The 23025-nt window shown below is 41.2% G+C and overlaps 2 protein-coding genes across 2 annotated transcripts in view; one reads left to right on the forward strand and one right to left on the reverse strand.

The window, feature by feature from the left end:
• Positions 1-17802, forward strand: hyls1 (HYLS1 centriolar and ciliogenesis associated). The gene is made up of 12 exons (XM_070889268.1): positions 1-158; positions 456-557; positions 1322-1423; positions 3785-3876; positions 7010-7263; positions 8438-8496; positions 14049-14209; positions 14623-14674; positions 15169-15232; positions 16952-17033; positions 17131-17163; positions 17569-17802. The coding sequence occupies exons 2-12, from the start codon at positions 458-460 to the stop codon at positions 17698-17700; spliced, it is 1131 nt and encodes a 376-aa protein (XP_070745369.1). The 5' UTR covers positions 1-158; positions 456-457; the 3' UTR covers positions 17701-17802.
• The window catches only part of mrpl4 (mitochondrial ribosomal protein L4), a 26895-nt gene continuing 21609 nt past the window's right edge, over positions 17740-23025 (reverse strand). The window contains exon 9 of the mRNA XM_070889269.1: positions 17740-17968. Coding sequence (XP_070745370.1) covers positions 17823-17968 — 146 coding nt within the window. The 3' untranslated portion in view covers positions 17740-17822. The remainder of the gene's footprint in view (positions 17969-23025) is intronic.

Here is a 23025-nt window from a genome sequence, read left to right on the forward strand (position 1 = left end):
TCGCTGTTTGAACAGTTGGAACGTTCCCGCGAGCTGTACCGCGCGAGGAAGCCGTTTAAAAATAATAAAAAGAAAGAACCCGCAGGGAAAGAAGAGCAGAGCGGCACACATACGGGAAGAGGAAGAGAAAGAGAAAGAGAAAGAGGCAGCACCGCACGGTCAGTGGGCATTAAAGTCCCCCGTGAGAGCTGTTGTCATTTAAACAGGGTTTAATTATTTAAAGGAAGGAAGGCAGGAGGGCGAGGCAATGGGCGAGTCCGCCTTCCCCCACCCCGGGCTGCCAGCTTCTTGTGGAGCCCTGGCTGCTGGAAAGGTCTTCTAAACGAGAACAAGAAATTTATACGATTTAAAAAAAACTTGTAATCTATATATTTTGAGTATGGCACAGCCATTATGAAAGAACCTCAATTAAATGCTGTAAATACTAAAAGAAAGCCATATTTTTTGTTCTTCAGCAATGGCTGGACTGGACTTTACAGATCAAGATGTTATAGAGCAGTTGCATCTGTTGGGCTACCACAATGTTCCACAACATCAACTTCGAGAGTTTAGAAGAGGTAAGGAACTGCGTCACGCCAAGCAGTGGTTGTAGAAAATAGCTGTTTATTTCCACGAGGGGGCTATTTAAGTCCTACACATAAATTCGACACTGATAGGATAGATGGGTTTTTAATTTTAATCCTTTCCTGAAGATGGAGATATATGATGGGATATTGTAACTTTTACAATCGTGTGACTTTGATCAAGTGGCCGCCCCCAAGTGTAGTTGGACTATTTTGAGCTGTGACCATTCCTGTTCAAACCTGTGTGAAGAAAGTGGGGCAAGTGGAGGAAAGGAAGAAGATACTCATCTCGTTCCCTGATCCTAAGATCAAGCACCGTGCAGTTCATCTTGTGAGAGTGGAATTGTGCAGCTCTTAACACCTATCCGATTTAATAAAAAGCTGCATGAATTGATGCACAAACTATGATTGATTGGGGGGGGAACCAAGGAACCAAAGAACAATCAAACTCGGGAACATCATCTGTTGCTGAGACATACATTTAGTAGCCTGGCTTGCTCTAAACTAAAGCCTACATCATCTGGCTAGTAAGTCAGGGCTGTAATAGTTAACACTATGTGGGTGCAGACTGCATCCCTTTTTAGTATTAACAATTTAATTTGGTTAGTGTTCCCACTCTAACTGGAAATCATAAATCTTCATGAAAAAAAATGAAGTTACAGATCAGTTCAAAACCTTGATTAAGGATGCATTGCTGTAACTCTTCCAAACAGAATCTGTGCTAGGACTAAATGCAATTACACTTTCTGTTCTTTCAGATCTGGAGGAGCTGATCAAGCATGAGCGTTCAAAGAGTCAAAGCTCCAGTAAAACCAGTGATACAATGGAGTCACGAGGCAGTATAAAGTCATCAAACTATGGTATGACAAGTTATGCTTATTCTGGGCATTTGTGATTAAAATAGCTTGTCTTGTGTTTGGGCAATCAAGCAAGTGAAATGTAATCAATGAAGGATAAAAGAGGAAATAAAATACTGTCCCTTACAATGTTGGTTTATTAAACCTGGACTGAAATTTTGTGTGGGACTGTCAAAAGTTGGGAGCAATTCTTTGAGTTGTCAAAGTTTCTGGTGATAGGAGTGTATGGAATCTATGGGAAGATGGTGGACGGGATGGAGGCGGGGAGCTTGTTTCCGCTGGTCGGGGGGGCTGGAGCTGGGGGGCGCGGCCTCGGGATGCGGGGGAGCCGGTTTGTAGCCGAGTTGAGGGGGAATTTCTTCTCCCAGAGGGTTGTGAGTCTGTGGAATTCTCTGCCCAGGGAGGCGGTTGGGGCTGGCTCATTGGGTGTGTTCGGGTCGCAGGTGGATGGATTTTTAACCAGTGAGGGAATTAAGGGTGGGTGGAGCTGGGTCCGCGGCCGTATCAGCTGTGGTCTTGTTGGGTGGTGGAGCGGGCTTGGGGGTGCTGGATGGCCTGCTCCTGTTCCTAATTCTTGTGTTCTTCTGTTCTTCTGTTCTTATTAATGTTGGGGAGGTCCAGAACCAGGGGTCACAGTCTGGGGATGGGGGGTGGGCCATTTGGGACCGAGATGAGGAGAAGCTTCTTCACCCAGAGAGTGGTGAACCTGTGGAATTCTCTGCCGCAGAAAGTTGTTGAGGCCAATTCACTGGATGTGTTCTTGGGGGGGAGTTAGATGTGGTCCTTGCTACTGGGGGGATCGGGGGGTATGGTGAGAAAGCAGGAATGGGGTACTGAGGTTGCATGTTCAGCCATGAACTCATTGAATGGCGGTGCAGGCTCGAAGGGCCGAAAGGCCTACTCCTGCACCTATTTTCTATGTTTCTATAAGATTATTACAAACATTAAGCTTAGTATTGGAGCATTTGAAGAGAAAATAGGAGTTTAGATTTTTGAAGGTCATAGTACTGTATAACATTAATCCATTCATTTTGCAGAAGGGGGGACTTTCTGAATGCACAATGTAATTGCAACTTCCAGTAATCAGGCTCAAAATTATGGGGGTTAATTTTAACCTAACCCACCCATCGGTAAACGGATCGGATTGGCTGCCTGTTTTACACCCCGCTCAATTTTACTTTCCATTGACTGCCAGCCTTTTCCTTAGCTATACTCCTTCAATCTCATTAGTCCGTACATGCATAGGCCAAACTGGCAAATGGTCGAACTCTTGTTTCATGTTTCTCTCTGCCTATTCTTGGCTTATTTGGTTGTTTGATGTTACCAGTATCAGGATTGAGTGCTGCTGTCAAGCAAACGAATGCTGCAGATGAGATGATAACTATTTAGATCCATGAAACAAATGTGAAAGGTTTCCTTTGAAACTTTGCTTTAATAATTTATAATATTGATTACCTTTAATTGTGATAATTAAAGTGATAGCTGCCCCAAACTGTTGGAAGTTGCACTAAACTGCATTCAGAAAATGACATGAAGGGCCATTCTGTTAGTCAGCTGGTCTTGTTGCATGCATGTTTTCAGAGAGCGAGAGATACTGGACAAAGGATCATAGAATCATACAGCACAGAAGGAAGCCATACGGCCCAGCGTGTCTTTGAAAGAGCTATCCTATTATTCCCACACCCTTGCACTTTCCCCATAGCCCTGCATTTTTTCCCCCTTCAAGTATTTATCCAATTCTATTTTGAAAGTTACTATTGAATTTGCTTCCATTCTACCACCCTTTTAGGCAGTGTATTCCAGATCACAACTAGCTGCTAAAAAAAAATCTTCAGTCTGATAAACAATTGTGCACCACTACTCTTGCTTTCTGTCCCTCAGCCAATTCTGCATCATATATCAATGAATATGCTGGTTTGAATTAACCAATAGAATATTAGCTCACATAAATGAAATGTAAAAATGACCGCTATTATGGAATTATTGATTGATACGTGACACCAACACACGGTACTGTCAAATCAATACAGCAGCCATGCTAAGATAGAAGGAAAAAGGTTACTGAGAAAGTAACCTTGAAGCAAAGTGGAAGACAGATGCAATTCATTATCTAAATTGTTTACATGAAAAACTTAATGTTTCTTATATGACTTTGCTCATATGTTAAATGGCTGGTCACTTACAGAATTTTAAAAATTCCACAAACCTATCCCTCTATGTGAAAAGTTTAGCTCTTGTGACTGCTGAATTCATTTGCAATACTTTTGATAGATTAGACTGTTCAAATGCAATAAGTAGAAAATATTTGTAGAGAGCAGGATGCTATTTTTAGAACATTTTTTTAAACTCTGGTTTCCTATTAAGTTTCACAGATGAGAAATCGTTCCATACATCATCCTCTTTCAGCAACCCAAACTACAACTCAACGAGCGTTCAACTCAGAAAAAGAAAATCTGGTTAGTTGATTTTTGTTTGCTAGTAACACAATAGAGAAAACAGTGGAGACAGAGGATGCAGCTAAAAGTTTACAAAAGGATTTAGGTTGATTATGTCATTGGTCAGACAAATTGAATATTAAATTTACAAGTATAAGTCAATAAATACAGATTACAAATGTATAATGAATGGAATAAACTTAGTCCCGTGAGACCTCTTGAGTAATAGCAGACATATCATTTTCATTTTCCCGACAATATGGCGAATGAATGAAATTCTCCAGAAGTTATATTAAGACTTTACAATGCACTGATCAAACAACATTTAGGCCCGTAATTTGCGGTCAGTGGCAAAGAAAAGCTGTGCCAATCTCACAACGGGAAGGTTGGCTTTTCTCACGTTCAGTTGAGATCAGTGTAAGTTAATTGGGATCCCCTAGTGCGAGCTGCTGTGACATCAACAAGCTGTCAATGCAGCTAATCATAATGCAGAATTTCTCAGTGGGAATCAGGAAGTGACTTTATAAAAATGTTGGAGCGAGTAAATCAAAGATTGGGGCTGTCACATGGAGAAATGGTAAACATGAAATAAAGTTAAACAAACTTTTTAAAACAATTTTTTTTAAAGGTTTCTTAATTGTAAATTTTATTAAAATGGATAAATTTGACACTCCATAAAATTAAAAATAAATTTTTTCAGGACCATAATGTTTGTTTAGGAGTCAATGCACTGTTAAAACCCCAGTTACACCTAATCCAGAAAGGTCTAACTTTTAATGGGGTATTTAGCGGCGATATTACTGCGGAACATAAGAATTAGGAACAGGAGTAGGCCATCTAGCCCCTCGAGCCTGCTCTGCCATTCAACAAGATCATGGCTGATCTGGCCGTGGACTCAGCTCCACTTACCCACCCGCTCCCCATAACCCTTAATTCCCTTATTGGTTAAAAATCTATCTATCTGTGATTTGAATACATTCAATGAGCTAGCCTCAACTGCTTCCTTGGGCAGAGAATTCCACAGATTCACAACCCTCTGGGAGAAGAAATTCCTTCTCAACTCGGTTTTAAATTAGCTCCCCCGTATTTTGAGGCTGTGCCCCCTAGTTCTAGTCTCCCCGACCAGTGGAAACAACCTCTCTGCCTCTATCTTGTCTATCCCTTTCATTATTTTAAATGTTTCTATAAGATCACCCCTCATCCTTCTGAACTCCAACGAGTAAAGACCCAGTCTACTCAATCTATCATCATAAGGTAACCCCCTCATCTCCGGAATCAGCCTAGTGAATCGTCTCTGTACCCCCTCCAAGGCTAGTATATTCTTCCTTAAGTAAGGTGACCAAAACTGCACGCAGTACTCCAGGTGCGGCCTCACCAATACCCTGTACAGTTGCAGCAGGACCTCCCTGCTTTTGTACTCCATCCCTCTCGCAATGAAGGCCAACATTCCATTCGCCTTCCTGATTACCTGCTGCACCTGCAAACTAACTTTTTGGGATAACCAAATTTTAATTTGATTTTACGTTTTAAAGTTTAATTTGTTTTAATTGCCGGTGCTTTTAGTGTCCCCCTTCCCTTTTATAGGGGGCACTGGGGAAAAATTGTGATTTTAGTGCCCAAAAAAAACCCAAAAAAACCAAAAAAAAGAAAAACACAAAAAAAAAAAGGGGGAAAAAAAAAGGGGCCTTGTAAATGTCTGGTGTGTCACCCAGGTCGGGTGGCACGGTTTAATGTTTCTTTGTTTTGCAGATAAACTCCAAAAAGAGTTTCATGCACAAGGACCCCCAGGTCCCTCTGCACCCCATTCAAATAACATTCTAATTTCTCCCCATTCAAATAATATTCCCTTTTACTTTTTTTTTTCCCAAGGTGGATGACCTCACATTTTCCGACATTGTATTCCATTTGCCAAACCTTAGCCCATTCGCTTAACCTATCTAAATCTCTTTGCAGCCGCTCTGTGTCCTCTACACAACCCGCTTTCCCACTAATCTTTGTGTCATCTGCAAATTTTGTTACACTACACTCTGTCCCCTCTTCCAGGTCATCTATGTATATTGTAAACAGTTGTGGTCCCAGCACCGATCCCTGTGGCACACCACTAACCACCGATTTCCAACCCGAAGAGGACCCATTTATCCCGACTCTCTGCTTTCTGTTAGCCAGCCAATTCTCGATCCATACTAATACATTTCCTCTGACTCCGTGTACCTTTATCTTCGGCTAAGAGCCGAAGCTTTTGTCAGTTTCACTGATTTTCCTGATTACACTGATTGCCGGCCGGTGAAGCCAATGTTGGAGCAGTGAATGACTGATCGCAACTTCAGGATTTCCACGTTAGGATGTGCATGCACCAAATCCTGAAGTTGCAGTCAGGTTCAGAAGGGTAATTACAGCAAACGCTGTTCGTTCACTGTTATTACCCACCGCAAATTCCAGGCCAATGAATATTGTGTTCAGCTTTTCCACAAATAATATGTATGCACATAAAGGGTACTGGGAATAACAACGCAGCTGATCTCAAATGTAAAGGGGATGACTTATGAGGAAAGCATTTAAACTTTATACTCTATAAAGAAGGCACTTGAAGGAGGATCTCAGTGATGAATTTAAAATATTACATAGTGCAGATAAGGTAAACTCAGATTAGTGCTTCAAAGTGACTAGAAAGCAACGAGAATTCGTGAAAAGTAAATTTTATAACCGATATCGGGAAGTACTTGTCCACTCGGGTTGATAAATGTTTGGAATAATCTACCAGGCAGAGGAGTAAAGGCAAGAATATTGGGACTGCAATGGGAGATTTAGGGACTGAAACTATGAACATCAATGCACAGAATAGCCTATTCTTAACTGTGGAGTGCCTGGCACACTCGGGTCAATTGCTTACTGTCTTAATTATTAAAAAGAAGTTCAAAATCTTAAACTTATTTTCCTCATCAATAATTATGGATATAAATATATAGGAAAAGTTAAGTATTGGAAGCATAGGTATGAACCTAGTAAGACTGTCTACCTGAGTCAGCTTGTTGAGGTTATCTCCTGAGGCCTGGACTAATAATCCAGAGAACATGAGTTCAGTGACTTTCTAATGAAATTGTTGAGTTTAAAAACTACCTTTTTAATTGGTGCATTCTTCTCTCCTATTTTATAGTCTTCATATTGGAGGGGGGTAGAGACTTTTTATGGTCATCCTACAGAATTTCATCAGTGTGACACATATAGCAGATACTCAGTAGCCCCAAATCGTTTTCGATGTACATCAGCACCATCTAGGCTAATTCTTCAGACCAGCCCAGATCAGGAGAGTAATTGCAGTCAAGTGGAGCCTGAGAACAGCAACACATGCAGTCCTGAAGCACCATCTGAAAGCAACAGAAAACCGATTATCCGGAGAAAAGTATTGCGGTATGTAAAATGAAAATTCGCTTTTTGGTCAGGTTAGAAGAATGTACTACAGATCTATACATCAGTTTGCTGAATTTAAATTAACTTGATGATTAAAAATTTGTGTAGCACTAAATTCACAATTTGCTGTATTATTTAAATTGCTTAATTTGAATTATTGATTTGTTTGAGAGCAAAAATGATGTTGCATGGTCAGGAATAGACTGTAATACAATTATCACCCTTCTCAGCTTTGTTGAAATGTTGAAGTAATATTTTGAGTTCTTAATTTCCATGGTAACATTCAAAATATCTTAAGCAGACTAATTTCACCTGTAAAGTTTGAGTGCTGAACAATGTAAAGTAGAACCATGAAATATATGGAACCACAGTACATTTTTCTGTTCACAGTACTCTAGGGACAACATCAGAAACTTGTTGCATTTCATTTTCATAGCTGGAATATTCTTGGAATTCTCAGAATTAAATAGCTGTGATACAAATGTGGAAATTGTCAGGCTTTTGTTTTTATAAGTGGCAGATGAAATGGCCAAATAAGTTTTCTTAACACAGCTATGTATTTATCAGAGTTTGACTGCAGCATTACTTTTATTTAATGGCCAGTGATTTTCTACTCTTTGATCTCCCCCACAAATTATTGCTAAGCCATGCACCTTCAATCATTATGGGATAGGAAGATGGCCTATTCTGCAATGGCTTGCAGTGCTCACAAGTGGTGGGGTGACTGCCTGCCTGTTTCTCTTCCCAGCTTTTGATGTTTGTAAATAGAAACAAAAGTTCTAAATACCATATGCAGAATGTTTTAAAGGGTTTAAATGACTACTGTTAACGATTTATAGGATCCACATTGGATTTCTGACTGGTGCATTAATACATTGTGTAACAGGGAATCGACCTCGTTTGTCCCAGTCACAGCTACATTTGGTTAACTGTAAAGGACATTTTTTAATCTGGAACGTAAGAGAAATATTCTTTTTTAAAAAAAAAAAAGTAGCAACCAAATCTGTTAATATAGAGTGAATTTTGTGACCATAAAGGAAGCAGTGTTGATGCTTGAAAATTGATCAATTTCTCACTTTTTGCACCCAGTATCCAGTACTGCCACAGTTTGCATGTTGCATGGGTTCGACACAGACTTTTGTATTTAGAAAATTAATTGATCTATATTTTGCAGGAAGAAGAATGGACAATTGCACATTTATGATGAATCAACAATCAGTGAGACTGACTCTGGTAAATATAATGGGTTAGTTATTTGTTACTTCTTGGGGCGTACTTCATGCATGTAAGCCATTTCTAATTATTGAAGGACAGCTTATTCCATTAGGCAGATTGCCCAAAATGAGATTTGGTTGTCTGCTCAGGTATTGGCTCTGCAGTAATTAAATGCTGCTTCATGTAATTGTGCCCTAAGCCTCTTACCTTACTACTCTCTTCATGAAAGAGTTATTAAGCCTCTCCATCTGCTGAAATGTATTGCCGGTGAATTGTTAGTTGTCAAAGAGGACGTAGAAAACTAGACTGTGTAGTAGTTAATTGAGTAATCATGTCTAAAAATGCATGATCACTCACTGAAGAGTGACAATGATGATGAAGAAGAAAAATCATCATCCTTGTTTTGTTCTGAACAATCGAGTCAAGAGGACTCTGATCAATCCACAGTAAATGTTAAAAAGTCTCAGGCCTTGGGAGACGTTGAAGAAAATAGCTTCTCAGACCACCTGACTGGGACTGATATTTTGAGTCAAAGCAAGGACAATTCACAGGATCAGACCAACAGTGATTTACCCAATTCTTTCAACCAGCGGCCTCTGCTTACACTGGATAGCATAAAAAGTGATGGGTCGTCTAATAATACAGATACAGTCAGCCAGCATAGCAGTAGAAATGGATCTTCTAACTGCATTTCAGTAATAGATGATCTTGACAAACCACAAGAGGAAGTGTTCGGTAAGAGCGCATATTTAGAGGATGGGGGTGCTTGAAGGTTTATCTGCTTCTTGCCTGTGTATTCTTAAATTTTGTTTTGAGTATACAGGAAATTATGGGGTCAAGTTTCGGCCTGAGTTGCTCCTATTTTTTTGGAGTAACTGGTTTAGAATGGAGTATTTTAGAAATTGCAATTCTCGGCATTTAGTTTGCTCCAGTTCTAGTCTGTTAGAACAGTTTCAGTTTAGAACAGATTTGTTTTTCAAAAGGGGGCGTGTCCAGCCACTTACGCCTGTTTTGAAAGTTTAGGCAGTGAAAACTTACTCCAAACTAACTTAGAATGGAGTACGTGTAGATTTTTGTACGCTCAGAAAAACCTTGCCTACACTTAGAAAATCAGGCGTAGGTTACAAATCAGGCGTAGGGAACGAAGGGGTGGGGGGGGGGAGGGGGTTAACAAACACTAAACACTTCACTTTTACAAATAAAGAGCCATCATCAATAATAAATGATAAATAAACCAATAAATCAATCCAAATAAATTAAAAAATTAAAATTAAAAAATAAAATTAAAAATCACAAATAAAAAATTATTTCTACTCACCAGCACCAGGGAGAAGAGGGGAAGAGAAGATGATGATGGAGGGGGGGAGGGAGGAGGAGGAGGAGGAGAGAAGAAGAGGGGGGGGGGAAGAAGAAGAGGTGGGGGGGGGAGGGAAAGATGATGATGCCGGGCCGCCGACTCTTCGGGCGGGGCACGCCCCAGCGAGAGACCGGGTGGGTGAGCCCCGCCACTGAGGTAAGATGTGCAGGCCACTCGGCCGGGGATAGGGGCGACGTCCTTTCGGCCTGGGATAGGGCCGTCGCCCCAGAGACAGGACGCCGGCAGCTACTGAGCATGCGCGCAGCCTCCACTGCGCACGCGCGCAGCTGCCGGCACTGTTTTCGGCGCAGGGCTGTAGCTTCGCCCCCAGCAGCTCCTGCTGCGCCGCGCCGAGGTGGAATTGGGCCCACAGCTATTGGAGAATCGCGAGGTAAGTATTCGCCGCAATTTTTGTTCTATAAATTAGGCGGGCCTCTCCGATGTGCACCATTCTAGGGGCCAGCCGAAACTTGACCCCTATATGTTCAGAGCTCTTTGATCAGCTTTAGAATGATATGTGCTTGCTTTGTGTTTTTTTTAAATAGACCTTTGTGGTTTTAAAAATCACATGGTCACAGGTTTGAACCCCTACTGCATTCCTGCTCCTGCCTTGGCTGAGATCATGTAACTTGGGGATTAAACAGGGAACCTTCCTAGCCTGTGTGGCTAATTACATTTTTTTTTTTGTTAATTTTGTGCTCATCAAAATGAGGGATGAGCTAGGGAATGGAATATTTCCATTTTGGCTACCCGGAATTAGAATCATGCACTCCCAGGTCAAGAATGAAATGTTTAGATGCAGAGTAAAGCACCCTCTGTCTCTGCTCCAACTTCCAGAAAAAAATTCCCCAGTGCAGAAATGCGCAACCTTTCGGAGCGGGGGTACAGGATCCATGTGATACAAGTAATGAGTGGGTTGCATGTGATTATACAAAAATGCAGTTCCCCATATGCAATAAATCCAAGCCCCCAATACAAAGACTTTCTAGACTGGTAGTTGCATAACTCAATAATCAAGTTGCTGATTAATTGTCACAATCAGTCTCTCTCAATTTATCTACAACAGACCCAAACGTGAGATGAGGAAAATCCTCAGCAGTGGAAAGCTTTGGGAACTGTAGGTCCAATGTTCTCTGTTCTCCCCAAGCATGCTACACTTGCAATATGTCATGTCTCAAATTACTCGTGCTATATTCGATAATATTTTCTGAAAGAAAGCTATCTAATTTATATTTGAATGAATCAACACTGTCTGCTTCCACCATCTCCCTAAAGTGCTTGTTCTATGGATTTTCCACTTGCTCACTGAAATGATCTTTCTTCAGATTCGTTTTGAATTTACCGCCCTTCAAGTTCAGGCCATGTCTTCTGGTTCCACAAGGATCAGTGCTCGGACGACTGTGCATAATTTACATTAATGATCTGGACTTGGGAATAAGTAATTCAATATAAAAAATTTGCAGATGATACCAAAGTGGGGGGTATAGCTAACACTGAGGAAGAATGCAACATAACACAAGAAGACATTCATAAACTTGAAGACTGGGCAGTTAAGTGGCAAATTAACTTTAACATAGATAAATGTAGGAAAAACAGAAACATCACCGACACCTTAGAAAAGAAGAAAGCAGAGATCTAGGGATACAGGTGAACAAATCATTAAAAGCAGCATAGCAGGTCTGCAAAGCAATGAAAAATGTTAACAAAGCACTGGGATTTATTTCTAGGGGTTAGAATTCGGAAGTAGTGAAGTTATGTTAAACTTGTGTGTAGGATCTTGGTCAGGCTGCACTTAGAACTGTAGACTAGTCAGCTTAACTTCAGTGATGATAAAGATACTTGAATCTGTGCACAGCTCTGGTCTCCATACTATAAAAAGGGCATAGAAGCACTGGAAACAGTGCAAAAATGTTTTACAAGGATGCTACCAGAACTAAGAGATTACAGCTATCGGGAAAGATTATACAGGTTGTGGCATTTCTCTTTTAGAAAAGTGAAGGCATAGAGGTCTTTAAAATTATGAATGGGCTGGACAAGGTAAATGTGGAGCGAATCCAAAAATAGGGCCATCAATACAAGATAGTTACTCTTAAATCCAATATGGAAATGAGAAATGTCTTTTACTCGGAGAGTGATGAGTAGTTGAGGCAAATTGCTTAGATGCTTTTTAAAAAGGAAACAAGATGAGTACATGAGAAAAGGGAATAGAAAGATATGCTGAAAGGCTGAGATGAGGTAGATGGAATGGAGGAGACTCCTGTGGAGAATAGAAACATAGAAAATAGGTGCAGGAGCAGGCCATTCAGCCCTTCTAGCCTGCACCGCCATTCAATGAGTTCATGGCTGAACATGAAACTTCAGTACCCCCTTCCTGATTTCTCGCCATAACCCTTGATCCCCCGAGTAGTAAGGACTTCATCTAACTCCTTTTTGAATATATTTAGTGAATTGGCCTCAACTACTTTCTGTGGTAGAGAATTCCACAGGTTCACCACTCTCTGGGTGAAGAAGTTTCTCCTCATCTCGGTCCTAAATGGCTTACCCCTTATCCTCAGACTGTGACCCCTCGTTCTGGACTTCCCCAACATTGGGAACATTCTTCCTGCATCTAACCTGTCTAAATCCGTCAATTTTAAACGTTTCCATGAGGTCCCCTCTCATTCTTCTGAACTCCAGTGAATACAAGCCCAGTTGATCCAGTCTTTCTTGATAGGTCAGTCCCGCCATCCCGGGAATCAGTCTGGTGAACCTTCGCTGCACTACCTCAATAGCAAGAATGTCCTTCCTCAAATGAGGAGACCAAAACTGTACACAATACTCCAGGTGTGGCCTCACCAAGGCCCTGTACAACTGTAGCAACACCTCCCTGCCCCTGTATTCAAATCCCCTCGCTATGAAGGCCAACATGCCATTTGCTTTCTTAACCGCCTGCTGTACCTGCATGCTAACCTTCAATGACTGATGTACCATGACACCCAGGTCTCGTTGCACCTTCCCTTTTCCTAATCTGTCACCATTCAGATAATAGTCTGTCTCTGTTTTTGCCACCAAAGTGGATAACCTCACATTTATCCACATTATACTTCATCTGCCATGCATTTGCCCACTCACCTAACCTATCCAAGTCACCAGCACAGATTAGTTTGGCCAAATGGCCTGTTTCTGTGCCGTATGTCCTATGTAACAAAGGCATGGATGTTTCAGCAGCAGATAAGCTGAGGTACAAGTGGTGATGGGTGATACTATAAACTTGCTATTTAGTCTGCATGTATAACACCTTGTTCTGCTGCATGGGCCTAGTCGTCTTGGTTAATCCTTACCACTGGACCAAGACCTAGCTCTGTCAAGCCCGTGTGGTGGTTGGTGTGCAATGGCCACCACACGTTTTTAAAAAAAAAAAAAAAAAATCCACACACAGGCATCTTCCACCCTTCAACATGTAGTTCAGGACCTGGAATATTAAGTCCTTCATTAAAACACCTGTGAACTCCTTTTTTGGTGTGGAAGCAAGTCATCCTCGTTTCGAGGGACTGCCTATGATAACACCTTGCTTTTAATTATTCTTGTCTTGAGTACCTATGGTTGTGCTGTGATAAGAAACAAAAGGGCAATAAAGCAAATTAATATGTAGGACCTGAAAGTTTATCGCATCATTCGATAGGTTTATGTTGATCTTTTTTGGACAATATTCTAAATTCTGGGTAACAGATGATGTAAACAGTGGCACCAGCTTTGGTGAAGCTGTAAACTGGAGAAACCTCTTTTACAGTACACAAGTCAGGACTTGAGAAATATTTTAAAATATAATCTGTTTTCAAATACAGAATTCTCCAGGGACAGATGTGTTTTTTTAGTACCAACCGTATTCAGAAGCGAGAGCTTGGATATAATAGCAGTTCAGGACTGCCAATATGTTTCTTCGTACATCGTAGTAGATGGTGACAAACTTTTGAGGTTTCTCAAAGAAGACGTGCTGCAACTTTTCCTGATCCTCTTTTGATGCAGCAAAGAACCGATGAGGTTCTGTGGGAGGAGAGGGAAGAGTGGGAAGCCTATCTGCTGCTTTTGCTCACACTTTGAGGAATTTATCGAATTCTTCACTCTTGGTCACAGTAATTGATTATAATCCTGAACTGAAAAGTACTGGTGGACTTTTGCATTATTTATTGCACATCACAACAGCTTCCTTATCTTTGGTTACATTTTTTAAAAGATGCAGTCAGTGAATTGGGACAGAGGATCAGCAGATTTCAGACTCTCCGCAGTGAAGCAGAGTCTGACACTGAAAGCGAAGAATTGAGCAGCACAACTGATGCTGGAAGCATAGCTGGAAGACGACCAAATTCTGCCCAACCATTCTTCACAAGAGATCTGGTAACTAATCTGAACTTTGCTTGTTTTGTGGTCAGGGACATTTCTTTCTCGAGTACATTTAATTCTGATTGATGTAGGATATAAATTGCAGAATTATAAAATATATTCAAATAAAATATGATCAATTCATGTTCTAATGAGGACACTTAAAAATAAAAAATAAATAAATTGCATGGAATTAAAAATATACGTAACTGCTTTTCATAAAAATTATTTGTTCTTGGGATGTGAGTGACACTGGCAAGGGTATTGACCAGCCTCAATTGCCCTCTGGTAATAAGAGTCAAACTACATATTGCGGTACAGGAATCATGTGTCGGCTAGATTAGGCAGTTTTTCTTCCCTGAAGGTTTGTTGGGATAGTACAAACGAGGCATCAGGCTGATTGAGAAATATTTTCCTCTCCTCTGCAGTGGAGCCATAGGCCTGTAGGCTACAGTTGTATTTCAAATGCACCAAAATCATGTGAGTATTACATTTTCATCTTTCCTCTATGTTAGCTTCTCACAATTTAAGAACTTTTTGTAAATCTTTTGTCCAAAGAAACTAATGTTCAATGAAACTATTCTAATCTATATTCTAAGCTGAAGCATGATTAAAATCAAGAGGCTATCAGAGACTTTATTAAATTCAGTTTTATACACTGCTTTCTTAGTTAGGATTCCAGGAGACTAGCATAAAATATTCAATGACACTATTCAAAGGGAAGAGAGTTCTCCAATTCCTGGTCAAAATTCCTCTTCTACCAACAACTGATCATTCATCTCGCTTGTTTATGGGACCTTGCTATACAAATTGCTTCCCTGCATAAGACTGAACATTCAAAAGTATTTAATTGACTATAAAGTGCTTTGGGATGCACTTGGTATGTGATGAGGCACTGTATAAATTTAAGTTTATTCTCTCATTGAAATGGCACGGAATATGCGTTTAACTTTTTAAAATCAATGCCATTGCAGTTATTAGACCAGTAATGGATCATCCTCATACAAGAAACATAAAGAAAACTGATCCTGTAGCAAAGTAAGTGCTGGATTTGTTAGTCATTTCCATTTTTTTAAATCAGTAACAGGATTGGAATGTAAGATTCTCCGAGCTGGGCGCCGTTTTTCGTGCCACAAAGTGCGCCTAAAAAAACACTCCGTATTCTCCACCTCCCTGCAGGTCCTCTGGCCCTCGGCGCAGCAGGAGCTGTAGGGGGCGGAGCTAGGACCCTGCGCCGAAAACAGTGCCGGGAGCTCTGCACATGCGCGCTACAGTGGGCACGCAAGTGCAGTAGCTCCAGGTGCCCGAAACTGTGTGGGAGGGGCCTGAAGCACGCAGCCCTGGCCGAATGGCCTCACTGGGGCTGCGTGAATAAGGCTCCTCCCACGGCCAGCTTCTGCTTCCTGCCGACTCCCGCTTTTCCCCCCCCCCCCCCCCCCCCCCGACTCTCGCCCCCGGACTAGATCCGACCCGACCTCCCTCTCCCCGACCCGACGCCACCTACCTCTGGTGCTGGGGACGGGCCCTGCCCGAAATCCCTTCCTGACGGCAAACCGCTTCCTAAAGACCTGCCTGAAGAACTTTCACACAGGTAGGAACATGGTTTATTTAATCTTTTCTTTGCTTATAAATGTTTATTCAGGTTGGATTTATTTGTATAATATTTGTATAAGTATAAATAAGGATTTATTGTAGAATTTAATGACTTCCCTCCCCCCCCCCCCCCCCTCGTTCCCTACGCCTAATTTGTAACCTGCGCCTGATTTTTTAATGTGTAGAACAGGTTTTTTCAGTTCTACAAAAATCTTCACTTGCTCCATTCTAAGTTAGTTTGGAGTACGTTTTCACTGTGGAAACTTTGAAATCAGGCGTCAGTGGCCGGACACTCCCCCTTTTTGAAGAAAAAATTCTGTTCCAAAGTAGAACTGTTCTACCTGACTAGAACTGCAGAAAAAAAAATGTGGAGAATTGCGATTTCTAAGATAGTCCGTTCTCCACCAGTTGCTCCTAAAAAATCAGGCACAAATCATGTGGAAACTTGGGCCCAATATTTCAATTATTTTGCTCTGTGCTATTAATGCATACTTCCTCTTTTTAGATGCTGACATACCTGACACACATTTTCAGCAGTGCAGTTCATTCTTGTTAAGTTCCAGTGCTATTTAAACAGGGGTCACGACCCAAAGTATTTCTCAAAACTGAGGGTTAATCGTCATTCTCCCATCTCTCATATTTACTTAAGTTTTGTCATCAGTTGAATACTTCCAGTTTTTATTATCGTGCTTCCAAAAAGATCCCCTTTACTATTTGCCATAAAAATGTACCTTCTTACCTTCAAGAGTGTCCACTACTGCATTAATGTAAGTTTTTCTGGTTCTCCAGCCATCTTGGAGTGTTTATGCCGATTATGATCAAAATTTTGCTTGTGAAGCCACTCACTATAAATATGATTACTACAGAAACCCATTACTTTTGAATCCTTAGTGAAGATAGTTGAGACTTTTATTCGTCTAGAGCTGTTTTTACCTAATTGGAGTTCCCTTGCCCAAAAGGACCATCTTACTTTAATTTATCAGATACCATAGACCCAAATTCTCTCGAGTCTCACCAGCTGCAGTTGAGTCTCTTGTGCACCAATTCTTATGTAAAAGTATTGCAGTGTTTCTTATCTAGCCTGTTAAGCCAAGTGATGAGCTACACATCTTGGGTGTCTGTTGAGCAGAGATTTTACTACATATATGCAATTGTCTCTTTCAGGTATTTTGAATACAAGCGAAACTGGGAAACATTCAAAACTCCTGGAGAAAAAGATAGGAAAGAACTGCGATGGGGAATAAGGGTATGTATCTCTTCCTTTACCAGGACAGCTGCAATTTTAAAATAGTGATGTTAGCACTCTTGGATAAATATCTCAAGTATAACTTGTTCTTCCTCAGGAACAAATGCTTTATAAGAGCCAACCAGCTCTGGTGAGTCTATTTTCTTCTCTCTATCTACTGACTCCCACTATCTCTCACAACCACTAATGTAAGCTAAGTTCTCTTGAATCAGGGTGGTCATATTAACTTTAATATAGCTGGTGTAAATCCAAATTAAAAGATTATATACCTTGCTGCTGATTAGTATTTTTATACTTTGCACTTGCAATATTGTAAATAAATATCTGCTGCAGTTTATATCTACAATATTTTCACTGTTTATTGGACTAAGTTGATATGTTTGCTGTGCACTTCTGAGTTATGTAACTGAGTAGATCTCCATTTTTTTGTTGTTGTAAATGTTAATCTGGCTGTTAAATTGCTTCGTAAGTTTAGAAGTAGCTTTTGGTTTATCAATAGATTAATGATCTTTGAATTCCCTCCACCCCTCTATAGAAACCTCAACGTATTTATGTGCCAAATGACTATGTTGTACCAACAGAGAAGAAAAGGTCTGCATTGCGATGGCAAATTAGACACGAACTAGCAAGTGGAACGATTCCACAGAAGTTTTTCTTCCCTTTATAGCTGAATTAACTTGGGACACTTTTAATATAAATAATGACCTTTTGTAATTGAAGTCAAATGATTTTATTGAAATCATACAAAATAAAAATTATTTTGTCTAAATTTGTTTTTCCAATCAATTCTTAAGGAAAGTCTCTGTAAGGTAGTTTGAATGGATAGAGGGGGGAGAATCTGGTATCATGCCACAGCAGCTTCTTCTCTAGAAAACAGACCGCATCCAATGTTAGAACCAAGGTCTCATGTTTCAGCATACTGTGAACATTCAGCCCTGAAAGAAAATAGAGCAACATTTCAAAAGCCAGTAAAACCCAGACCATTTGGAAGCAGCTTTCCTTTGTGATTAAATTACAATGTTTTTTTTACATCTCATGATAGCACAAGTTTTTAAGGTCAGCATAAAGTGAAAATTAGATGTAGGATAAATCCTCAACATAGCTCCAATTATGCTTATGACAGCTAATTAATATTGAATTGAGTAGGTTTGTGATTGAGGACTCAACCAACTGTAGAAGCATGGACTTCTTAAAGTTGTCATTCATCTCAACAGGTTCCTAAATAAAAAATATAATCTTTTCTCCCTCCCCCTTCAGAATTTAACAAATTATACTATAGTCATACAGTTCATACTCTAGGAACAGTGGGTCTGGTGAAGGATCTAAAACAAATTCAGATTAAAGCAGCCTCCTTAAATTACAATCTTTACTGAATGACCTGTTCGTTCCTAATATATTGCATCTTTTTTCCCTGTGAACACTGGCAGTAATGACAAGAAGCATGGTAGGGTAGCAATAGATCATCATCATAGACAGTCCCTCAAAATCAAGGAAGACTTCCACTTTAAAAGTGATTTCTCAGGTGACTGTACAGTATGGGAATTACAGTCTCTGTCACAGGTGAAGAAAAGGGTGGGTGGGGAGTCTGGTTTGCCGCATGTTCCTTCCACTGCCTGCGCTTGTTTTCTGCATGCTCTTGGCGACTAGACTCTAGGTGCTCGGGGCCCTCCCAGATGCTCTTCCTCCACTTAGAGCGGTCTTTAGCCAGGTATTCCCAGGTGTCGGTGGGGATGTTGCACTTTATTGGAAAGCAGGTTGGAAAACTGCAAATGTAATGCCCCTATTTAAAAAAAAAGGAGGCAGACAAAAAGCAGGAAACTATAGACCAGTTAGCCTAACATCTGTGGTTGTGAAAATGTTGGAGTCCATTTTAAAGAAGCAGTAGCAGGACATTTGGAAAAACATAATTAATTCAGGCAGAGTCAGCATGGATTTATGAAGGGGCAATCATGTTTGACAAATTTGCTGGAATTCTTTGAGGATGTAACGAACAGGGTGGATAAAGGGGAATCAGTGTATTTAGACTTCCAGAAGGCATTTGACAAGGTGCCACATAAAAGGTTACTGCACAAGATAAAAGTTCACGGAGTTGGGGGTAATATATTAGCATGGTTAGAGGATTGGCTAACTAACAGAAAACAGAGAGTCGGTATAAATGGTTCATGCTCGGGTTGACAATCAGTAACTAGTAGGGTGCCACAGGGATCAGTGCTGGGACCCCAACTATTTACAATCTATATTAACGACTTGGAAGAAGGGACCGAGTATAACGTAGACAAGTTTGCTGACGATACACAGATGGGAGGAAAAGCAATGTGTGAGGAGGTCACAATAAAGCTGCAAAAGGACAGACAGTTAGGCTAAGTGATTGGGCAAAATTTGGCAGAAGGAGTATAATGTTGGAAAGTGAGAGATTATGCACTTTGGCAGAAAAAAAATCAAGAGCAAGTTATTATTTAATTGGAGAAAAATTGCAATGTGCTGTAGTACAGCAAGACCTGGGGGTCCTGGTGCATGAAACAAAAGGTTAGTATGAAGGTACAGCAAGTGACCAGGAAGGCCAATGGAATCTTGGCCTTTATTGCAAAGGGAATAGAGTATAAAAGCAGGAAAGTCTTGCTGCAGTTATACTGGGTGTTGGTGATGCCACACCTGGAATACTGTGCACAGTTTTGGTTTCCATATTTAAGAAAGGATATACTTGCTTTGGAGGCAATTCAGAGAAGGTTCACTAGGTTGAATCCGGAGATGAAGGTGTTGACTTATGAGGAAATGTTAGAAACATAGAAAATAGGTGCAGGAGTAGGTCATTCAGCCCTTCGAGCCTGCACCACTATTCAATAAGATCATGGCTGATCATGCAACTTCAGTACTCCATTCCTGCTTTCTCTCCATACCCCTTGATCCCTTTAGCCGTAAGGGCCACATCTAATTCCCTTTTGAATATATCTAACGAACTGGCCTCAACAACTTTGTGGTAGAGAATTCCACAGGTTCACAATTCTCTGAGTGAAGAAGTTTCTCCTCAACTCGGTCCTAAATGGCTTACCCCTTATCCTTAGACTGTGACCCCTGGTTCTGGAATTCCCCAACATCGGGAATATTCTTCCTGCATCTAACCTGTCCAATCCAGTCAGAATGTTATATGTTTCTGAGATCCCCTCTCATTCATCTAAATTCCAGTGAATATAAGCCTAGTCGATCCAGTCTTTCTTCATATGTCAGTCCTGCCACCCCAGGAATCAGTCTGGTGAACCTTCGCTGCACTTCCTCAATAGCAAGAATGTTCTTCCTCAGATTAGGTGACCAAAACTGCACACAATACTCAAGGTGTGGTCTCACCAAGGCCCTGTACAACTGCAGTAAGACCTCCCTGCTCCTATACTGAAATCCCCTTGCTATGAAGGCCAGCATGCCATTTGCTTTCTTTACTACTTGCTGTACCTGCATGCCTACCTTCAATGACTGATGTACCATGACACCCAGGTCTCGTTGTACCTCCCCTTTTATTAATCTGTCACCATTCAGATAATAATCTGCCTTCCTGTTTTTGCCACCAAAGTGGATAACCTCACACTTATCCACATTATACTGCATCTGCCATGCATTTGCCCATTCACCTAACCTGTCCAAGTCCCCCTGCAGCCTCCTAGCATCTCGCACTGCCACCCAGCTTAGTGTCATCTGCAAACTTGGAGATATTACATTCAATTCCTTTGTCTAAATCATGAATGTATATTGTAAATAGCTGGGGTCCCAGCACTGAACCCTGCGGCACCCCACTAGTCACTGCCTGCCATTCTGAAAAGGACCAATTTATTCCCACTCTTTGCTTCCTGTCTGCTAACCAGTTCTCTATCCACATCAATACATTACCCCCAATACCATGTGCTTTAATTCTCTTGTGTGGGACCTTGTCAAAAGCCTTTTGAAAGTCCAAATACACCACATCCACTGGTTCTTCCTTATCCACTCTACCAGTTACATCCTCAAAAAACTCGAAGATTTGTCAAGCATGAATTCCCTTTCATAAATCCATGCTGACTTGGACCGATCCTGTCACTGCTTTCCAAATATGCTGCTATTACATACTTAATAATTGATTCCAGCACTTTCCCCACCACTGATGTCAGGCTAACCAGTCTATAATTCTTTGTTTTCTCCCTTTTTTAAAAAGTGGTTACATTAGCTACCCTCCAATCCACAGGAACTGAACCAGAGTCCATGGAATGTTGGAAAATGACCACCAATGCATCTACTATTTCTAGAGCCACTTCCTGAATACTATGGGATGCAGACGATCAGCCTTCAGACCTTTCAACTTCCCTAACACCATTTCCTGACTAATAAGGATTTCCCTCAGTTCCCCCCTTCTCGCTAGACCCTCGGTCCTCTAGTATTTTCGGGAGGTTATTCGTGTTTTCCTTAATGAAGCCAGAACCGAAGTATTTGTTCAATTGGTCTGTCATTTCTTTGTTCCCATTATGAATTCCCCTGATTCTGACTGCAAGGGACCTACATTAGCGTTCACTAATCTTTTTCTCCTCACATATCTATAGACGCTTTTGCAGTCAGTTTTTAATGTTCCCTGCAAGCTTACTCTCATACTCCTATTTTCCCCCTCCTAATTAAACCCTTTGTCCTCCTCTGCTGAATTCTAAATTTCTCCCAGTCCTCAGGTTTGCTGTTTTTTCTGGCCAATTTATATGCCTCTTCCTTGGATTTAACACTATCCTTAATTTCCCTTGTTAGCCACGGTTGAGCCACCTTCCCTTTTTTATTCTTACACCAGACAGGGATGTATAATTGTTGTAGTTCATCCACGTGATATTTAAATGTCTGCCATTGCCTACCTACTGTCAACCCTTTAAGTATCATTCTCCTGTCTATCCTAGCCAATTCACATCTCATACCGTCGAAGTTTCCTTTCTTTAAGTTAAGGATCCTAGTCTCTGAATTAACTCACTCTCCATCTTAAATGAAGAATTCTACTATATTATGGTCACTCTTTCCCAAGGGGCCCCGCACGACCAGATTGCTAATTAATCCTCTCTCGTTACACAAGACCCCGTCTAGGATGGCCTGCTCTCTAGTTGGTTCCTCGACATATTGGTCTAGAAAACCATCCCTTATACATGGCAGGAAATCCTCTTCCACAGTATTGCTACCAGTTTGGTTAGCCCAATCGATGTGTAGATTAAAGTCACCCATGATAACTGGTTGAGTAAGTTGAGCCTCTCCTGAATTCTAATGAGTAATGAGAGGTGATCTTATTGAAGGGGGCTTGACAAGGTGGATGCAGAGAGGATGTTTCCACTGATAGGGGAGACTAGAACTAGGGGGCATAAACTGAGGATAAGGGACCGCCCATTTAAAACTGAGATGAGGAGGAATTTCTTCTCGGAGGGTTGTAAATCTGTGAAATTCACTGCCTCATTGTATAAATTTAAGACAGAGATAAACGGTTTGTTAACCGATAAGTGGTTATGGGGACTCGGCAGGGAAGTGGACTTGAGTCCATGATCGGATCAGCCACGATCGTATTAAATGGCTGAACAGGCTCGAGGGGCTGTATGGCCTACACCTGCTCCTAATTCTTATGTTTATCAAGGAGGCTATGAGGGTGTCCTTGAAAAGTTTCTTCTGCCCACCTGGGGATCGCTTGCCGTGTAGGAGTTCCAAGTAGAGTGCTTGCTTTGGGAGTCTTGTGTCGGGCATGCGGACAATGTGGCCTGCCCAACGGAGCTGGTCGAGTGTGGTCAGTGCTTCGATGCTGGGGATGTTGGTCTGAAGGAGAAAACTGCCATTGGTGCATTTATTCTCCCAGGGGATTTGCAGGATCTTACGGAGACATCGTTGGTGGTATTTCTCCAGCGATTTGAGGTGTCTACTGTACATGGTCCATGTCTGAGCCATACAGGAGGGTGGGTATCACTACAGCCCAGTAGACCATAAGCTTGGTGCCAGATTTGAGGGGCTGGTCTCCGACCAC

Source organism: Pristiophorus japonicus, chromosome 9 (genome assembly GCF_044704955.1).
Source record: "Pristiophorus japonicus isolate sPriJap1 chromosome 9, sPriJap1.hap1, whole genome shotgun sequence".
NCBI classification, from domain to species: Eukaryota; Metazoa; Chordata; class Chondrichthyes; family Pristiophoridae; genus Pristiophorus; species Pristiophorus japonicus.